Consider the following 8,269-nt stretch of genomic DNA (forward strand, 5'->3'; position numbering starts at 1 on the left):
GCTGTGTATTATTTGTTGAAACTGTACTTTCGATTTGATTTGAAACGGTCTCATTGCTATATGTTTATCAATAAAACTTTGAAAAGAAAAAAAAAAGTGTATTTCCATTTTCTGTTCACTTTATATTACTTCTTCCCTGTCTTTTATACACATATACACACACATATTTATGAAAAAAATACATATATAACCCAACATAAAATTGGTACTGTTTCATAGAAATCTTCAATGACCTTTAAATACGGGTTCATCTAATATATTTTATATAGTCCTGCATAATTATCATATTGAAAGCATTTTATTGTTCATCCAGGAGCATACTGCAACTTTCTTGCCCTTTGAATTATGTTCTTTGTTGTTTCCTATATGCTACTTCTGCAGATATTAAAATATTTCAAGTTTGTATAACTAGAAAATCTTGGGCCAAGGAGATGGCTCAGTAGAATAAGCGCTTGCCTGGCAAGTGCAAGGGCCTGAGTTCAATCCCTGGTTCCGCAAAAAAAAAAAAAAGAAAGAAAAAGAAAATCTTACTTTTAGTTTTCAAAGGTATGTTTGCTAAGTATAAAATTCAAAGAGGACAGATCTTTTCTTTCAGTCCTTTAATTAGTCTAGTTTCTTACACACTTGGTCCTTTTTTTCTTTCTAATGTGGAATAAGATGCTATTTAATTTTGTTCTTCCACTGCTAATATTTTTTATGTATATGCTTTAATAATTTTTTTCTTTACAATAAGTTTTGGACAACTTCATTTTTGTGTATCTTCGTATGATTTTATTTAAATTTCTTGTGCAAAAAGGTTCATTTTTCTTGGAAATGAGGTATTACAAGTTGAACTAAATTCAGAAATTTTAAATCTTTAAATAGTTATTGCCTACTCCTTCCTACTTTAAGAATTCTAATTATATGAATATAAGTTTCTTGGTTTTAACGCAGTGAACTATTATGACTGATCTGTAAATTCTTCATTTTTGTTTTGGACACTTTTTATTGTTATATTCATTTATGTTTGTAAATAATTTATTTTCAATTTGTAATCTATTTTAAAAAAAAACAACAACCAGGTAACACATGGGGTGAATGACACCACTCCTTGATAATAAGCTTTCAATTCCAAAGTGGACTGGCTTGTATCACAGAAGCAGAGGTGCTGTGACAGCAACAGCATTCTTATGCTCGCAATGTGTTTTTACAGGTACCAGTCAGAATTTGATGGTATCCAGAAGAAATGCGTGAAAATGAAACAAAACAGTAATCAGGTATCCTTTTAAGATCCACTGGTATGCCAGACATGGTGGTTTATGCCTGCAGTCCTAGCACTTGAAGAGAGAATTTTTTTTTTTCAATACTGGAGATTGAACCTGGAGCTCACACAACCTCTACTGCTGAGCTACTGCCCCAGTCCTAGTCGCAGAACTTGGGAGGCTTAGGCCAGACAACCACTTGATTCCAGCAATTCTAGACCAGTCCAAGCAATAGAGCAAGATTCCATCTCAAAAACAAACAAAAACAGGAAAATAATGAGCAGTACATTAGCCATGAGTGTTCTTCCCTATAGGCTTGAGCAGAGATAAGCAAGGCTTCAGGTTATCTGCAGTTCTTGGAGGCCAATAATAAAAATATGTGTAAATACAAGAGAGTGCAAGTGATAGCATTAGGATAACCAGAATTCTTTAGAGTAAAACAAATTATTTACAATGCCTGTATTTTAGCTGGTATTCATGACATCATGATGTCACAACTTCTAGGTTGAGAACTAATGAACTAGATTAAAATGTTAAATATATTTATAAAAGTCCTTTTTAGTTTCTATAAAACAAGAAACCATGAAAGATAAGACCAAGAAGCAATCAGATTATGTTATTTATTTTTCTTAGACTTCTTCATATACTAACACCTTTGCTCAACTTTTTATTTCTTTGCAGTCCTGGGGTGGAACCCAGTAAGCACTGAGCTACATCTCCAGCCTTTATCTCACTTTTGAGACAGACAATCCGGCTTGCTTTAACCTCTCAAGAAGCTGGGATTAGAAGCAAGTGCCACCAAGCCCAGCATACTCAATTTTCGTGATATTATTCTTAACTGAATGAACAACTGCTTTTGAGATTCCAAGATTACATAATTATCTTCACAACTGTGATCAACACAACTTATTTCACATAGTTCAATAAGTTAAGTCTGCTTTCATGCAAAGTATAGCCAACAACACAGCCTGTGCATAAGGTCCTCATAAATATGTAAGAGGAAAACAAATTTATTATATTTAACGCCATTTAAAAACATACTGTATTGGACTAAAGCACCTGTTTAGGCAGACACAGCAGCCAGGGTTGGATCCCCAGCGTGCCATGCCGGCCCGCCCCTGGGGTGCGCTGAGACAGTGATTAAGACTGGGTGCAGTGGCATGCACCTGTCATCCCAGCTCTTGGCAGGCTGAAACAGGAGAATCACTACGAGTCTGATCTATGTAGTGAGACCCTGTAGACCCTATACTAAATACATTAAAAAAATAAAAACATATTGTAATAAATTGAAATGTTTATATAAAGGTATGATTAGAAGACAAAATTTGACCTTAAATTCTTACTGGAACATAGTAGTAATAAGCATGCAGATAAACAAGTCCAAAGTCTGTTTCCTTTCCAATATAAATATACTTTTTCTTCCTATTTTCTTAGTGGGCAAGGGACACAGGGGATTAAGCCCAGGGCCTTAGCATTGACCTACATCTCTAGCCCTTTGACTTTTTTTCTTTTTCTTTTTTTTTAAGACAGGGTCTTACTAAGTTGCCAGGACTGGGCTTGAAATTTCAATCCTCCTGTCTTGATTCAGTTCTTATCCAATTCAGTTTGTCAACAGAATTGTAGCAAGAATTAAGTACCTTATTCTCTGTTTCAAATGTTTTAAAGTTCTAAATATTCAAAAGCCTGTGTTATTATCTTTGGGATATACACACTGTATTTCATACATATTTCATACTGCATTTCATACCATAATTTGTAAAAGACACATTCTATCAAGAGAATCACTAAATCAACATCAAACTTGAATATTATTAGCTCAAAAAAAAAAAAACGATGCATTGAAGAAATATTTTGAGATTTGATGGCAATGTCCTAAGAATGATAGGAACACTGGTGTCACATTGTAAAACAGGACTTATAAAACTATACTAATAACCTTTTTTGTCCCTGCATAGGCTAGATTGGTATCATATATAGAAATGACAGCTGCCCCTTTAGCAGGAGTGAATGTGGTATACAGAGAATCTGTGTGTATTTACTAATTGCCCCCTTTTTGTTTACTATTCGAGGTACCTGCTGGGATCCTGGCAAGGTTTCAAGGTTAGATCAGAACACTTCAAAGTCTCATCCAACCCCTACACTTTTAAATACTGACACATTTTTCATTTAGAAGTAAGAATTATAAATTGTCACAAAAAAACAGAAAGAAGAACCAGTACTTTAAAATGTTTTGTGTTATTTTTGGGCATAGTAGCACACACCTATAATTATAATACCAGCATTTGGCAGGCTGAGGCAGGAGGATTGCCACACATTTGAGGACAGTGAGTTCAAGGTCAGCCAGCCTTAACTACATAGTGAGATTCTATCTCAGAAAATTTTAAAAAAAGACAGTTTTTGTGGTGTACATTACTGACTTCACCCCAGAAAATTAATTTCTCTTCCTTTTATGTTTTGGAGAGGACTCTTTATAGTCTCTTACTTTCATAGTGTTTATAACAGATTCTCTATTTTCCTGTATTAAATATTTTTCTTTATAACATTCAAATTAGTTGTAAGTATAATGTTTCATAAAAATGGTTTTAGATGGTATCCTAGAATATTTTTCTACCTTTCACTGTGGATAACAGAGTGATTATACTTTTAAAGATCCACTGAGATAATATAACCTCACTCTGGCTTTTGGTTCCAGTGAGTCAGTGGCAGGAGGTTTCTTAGCTGAGTTACCTTTCACCCCACACACAGTGTCAAACTCTGACCTGTCTGGCTGGCAGCAGCAGGCTGCTCTGCAGCTGGACTTCAAAATAAACTCAGTTTGGCTCACAGAAGGTTTCCTAGCCAGTGTCCTGACTTGCATATCAGTGCTTTCAGTGGGCAGGTCGAACCCTGGTGTAGGGTCCATTTAACCAGAAGCAATACAGCAAAGGCCTCAGGCACAGAAAGGAAAGTTATCAGCAGTTGAGAACACAAGATAGCAAAGCCAATGAAAACCTTTACATATAAGCAAACAGAGGAAGATATTGAAAAATAATCTTTGGCCCAATATCTAGAAATAATCTGAATTTAGAACAAAGACAACATTTTACTAAATTAATTTTTATTTGCAAATACCTGTTAGGTGCCCACTCATAGTTTTGTCATGACTATTGAATAACTGCCTGTATTTGAGTCTTGAGGACTGAGGCACAGCCCATTCTGCTGCTGGAGGGACACTGTCAAGAAAGAGAGAGGAAGGTTACCAAATAGAAGGAAAAAATCTATTAAAGATCTTTAAGAACGTAACTAAGAAGCTGGGCATGGTGGTCCATGACTGCAATCAGTACTCAGAAGGCTGAGCAGGATATCATTGCAAGTCTGAGGCTATCCTAGCTTACGCAGTGCCTCAAGAGTTCAAGGCCAGCCTGAACTACACAGTGAGACCCTCAAAAGCAAACAAACAAACAAACAAATTTCTTTGTATATCTAACTTTAACAGTGCTTCCCATTTCTTCCCCAGTGTTGGGGGCTGAACTCTTGTGTGCTACCACGCCCTTCACCACCCAGCAAAGGCTGAAATCTAGTTTTTTAATTTTTAAAGTTACACACATTTCTCTCAAAATAAATAAGGTCATTAATGTTCCAAAAACTAAGCAAACATACAGACCAAAGTGATTGTTGCATGTTACATATATAACTCAATGACACAGTTTCTGATAAAACATGGAAAATTTCCTCAGCACTGAAGAAACACAGTAATAATAACCACATCATTCTAAGCATCTGGAATACTTCGGTTAAAAATTATTACTGACAAACTGGGTGCAATGGCTCACATCTGTAATGTCAGCATTTGGTATGCTGGGGCAGAAGGATCAAGTGTTTCAGCCCAACCAAGACTATATAGCAACTAACTTCAAAAAACAACAAAAAAGCAATGATGACAAACCCCTCTAATGGAATTACTTTTCCAAAATGGGCCCCATTTCTTAATGAAGTGAAATTATTTCATTGAGAAGTTTAAGTTCCCAACAAGCAGAGGGTTTTCCAGACAGAAGAGCATTTGCTAGGGTCATGGCAAATCAGTAGAGCAGTTGTAAACAGAGCTCCTCTATCCTGATTCACACAGCCCAGCCCTCTCCTTGCCAGGTGCCAGAGCCCAAACCTCGTAAACCCTGCTAGCCTCAGTCTGGGTGAAGAATCCCTGGCAACTCACTCCTCACCTACCAGGGCCCACACAGTAATCATCTCACAGTTCACTAGGAGACCATCACCTAATCAAGTCATTTAAACACAATAATTGACCTCAGAGTAAGACATGGCATTTTACTTCTAGGACAGAAAGAATCCAAAGTAATCTTCTTTCACTACAATAAAAATATCCATCTCACATGTAAAAGCAAAATTTTAACCATGCAATGAACCTCTAAGTCATCATTTACAGGAGTTATCTATGTACTTACAGTATCTAGTTCACAAAGTATAGGAAATAGTTTTCTAGCACATAAAGAATATATACCTTTTACTGTTTTTATTAAATTCCTAATTAAAAAAAACTTACCATAATCTATTCTGCTGTGAGTACCACTGCAACAACTCTCTCATTGTAACTAATATTTTGGTGATTCCAATGCCTGCCTATTTGTTAAGAAGCTAACTATCTTGGTTCTGCACCCTAGAGACAGAGGGTGTTACACACAGAAGGTACCCCAGATTACACTTATCAGGTCATGGTTCTTTGCCAATTCCTGAAAATTTAAATAGACTAAAAATTCAATAATACCTTACAAAAAATAAAAAACAAAACCAAATTAGTACAAAACTGAAATGAAATATAATACCAGCTCAATAAATCTTTCAATTTAAAAAAAAAGTCAACCAAAAGTTAGCTACTACATTGAAAAATTGACTGGAAATTTAAATCACTGAAAAAATGACCAAGAAATTTAAAAACAGTAATCTTAATATTTGCTATTGCTAGTAATAAACAATATTCATTCTAATCTCAGAAATCAATTTTAAGGCAGATTTCAAAACCCTCAATGGAAAGTTAGGGAAAACATAAAATTTCAACATGGTAGAGGAGAAAAAATTAAAAAATTGGAATTTAGTATCAGAGGGCTGGGGAGATAGCTCAGCAGTCTAAGTGCCTGCCTGTCAAGTGCAAAGACCTAGGTTGGATACCCAGTATCGCATGCTGTGCCAGCCAGAACCAGGTGTGGTGGTGTATGCCTGTAATCCTAGCGCTGGTGAGGCTGAGACAGGAGGATCACTAAGAGCTGCATACCAAGACCCTATAACAAATAAATAAGTAAAAAACAAAAAAAATTTTTTAAAGCGTTTAATATCAGATGATGAGTTTAAATTGTTAATTATGAGTAAGGAACATAATCTGAGTTTGTGTCCTCTCTCACAATCTTGAACACTGGTGGCTGTGAGTAGAATGAGATGAACATGGTACCTACCAAGCAGAAAATCAATAAATGTTCACGCTTATTAAAAGTAAAATCTTAATTAAATGAAACAGAAATGCCTATATATCATAATGAACTGAAAATCTTAAGAGAAAATTTGCAGTTAATAAAACATGCCTTAAAATCAGAAAAATACTGAGCAGAAAACGCAACACTGACATGAGTTGTATTATCACAAGAAGTTAATGTCTTTGAACTTGTTCTTCATCTAAAATAGTGAAAATAACAGACTCATGGGAAGAATGAGTTAGCGTACATGAAGCTTCGGCATGGTTCTTTTGACTTCATGAATTTCTCTAAATAATTTTTTAAGATAATGCATTGTTAGATTATACTCAATATATTTTCTTTAATGAACAATGACTCACCTAAGAAAGAATTTTATTGAAAATTGACACAAGAAAAGCTGGAATCAACCACATTTGTGTCCCGTTTCATTCCAAAAGCTGTTAAGACTACTTATGAATTTGCCAACTTAGTATAGCAAAACTCAAGGAACAAATAAAAGAAATAAAAATATGAAAGATAAATTTAAGTAATAAGGTCATATCAGTTTTCCAAAAACTGAGCCACATATTTGATTAATATGAACTGTCCATTAATCTGAATAATTCATTTTACAAAAATTGGTCTTCGGTAGAGTTTTGCTCATAAACTACACAGACTCTATGAGATTATGAGACAGAATTAAAACCAATTGTGCCTCCAATCAACATGTAAAAAAAAGAGTACACATAAACTTTTATTTTATTTATTTATTTTTGCAGAACTGGGGATTGAATACAGGCCCTTGTGCTTGCCAGGCAAGCACTTACTCTACTGAACTATCTCGCTAGCCCCTATAAGCTTTTAAATGATTAACACAAAGTAGTTCATTTGCTTTCCCTCCACATAGAATTTGATTTTAGAACTACTCTTAAGTGTGTGTTTCAAAAAACAACAGAACTCAAGGCTTTATGCATTATGAGGAAACCATTCTACCTCTGAGATACACCACCAGCAGCTACAACTACCTTTGTGTTAGCTTTTAAAAATACATTATCGGAGAGCTGGCCAGATATCTTGGCAGATTAAAGCACCTGCTTAGGCAGACACAGAGGCCGGGCTTCAATCCCCAGCCTACAGTGCTGGTCCTGCCCCAGGGGCGTGCTGAGAGGGCAACTGGGACTGGGCATGGTGGAATGTGCCTGTAATCCCAGCATTTGGAAGGATCGCTATGAGTCCGATCTGTGTATTGAGGCCCTGTAGACCCTGTACTAAATAGAAAATAAACAAATGAATAAATATATAAATAAAAAAATAAAAATAAAAATTCATATTGGGGCTGGGAGGTAGCGCAGCAGTCTAAGTGTCTGCCTGGCAAGTGCAAGGACCTGGGTTTGAGCCCCAGTAGTGTACACATGCCATGCCAGCTGAAAGCTGGCCAATGAAACTGGGGCATGGTGGCACACGCCTGTAATCCCAGAGCTGGGGAGGCTGAAACAGGAGGACATTAGAAGTCTGATGTGTGTAGTAAGACCCTGCACCAAAAAAATAAGTATTCTTTTTAAATTTATAAATAAATAAATAAATAAATAA

At 35.7% G+C, this 8,269-nt stretch overlaps 1 protein-coding gene across 6 annotated transcripts in view; it reads right to left on the bottom strand.

Annotated features, from left to right (window-relative positions):
- Itsn1 (intersectin 1) overlaps positions 1–8,269 on the bottom strand; it is a 236,490-nt gene that overhangs the window by 129,280 nt on the left and 98,941 nt on the right. For all 6 annotated transcript variants that reach the window (XM_023705571.1, XM_004645331.2, XM_023705568.1 and 3 more), the window contains one exon: positions 4,353–4,453. In XM_023705571.1, coding sequence (XP_023561339.1) covers positions 4,353–4,453 — 101 coding nt within the window. The remainder of the gene's footprint in view (positions 1–4,352; positions 4,454–8,269) is intronic.

The sequence above is a fragment of the Octodon degus genome, unplaced genomic scaffold, assembly GCF_000260255.1.
Source record: "Octodon degus isolate 3935 unplaced genomic scaffold, OctDeg1.0 scaffold00225, whole genome shotgun sequence".
NCBI lineage: Eukaryota > Metazoa > Chordata > Mammalia > Rodentia > Octodontidae > Octodon > Octodon degus.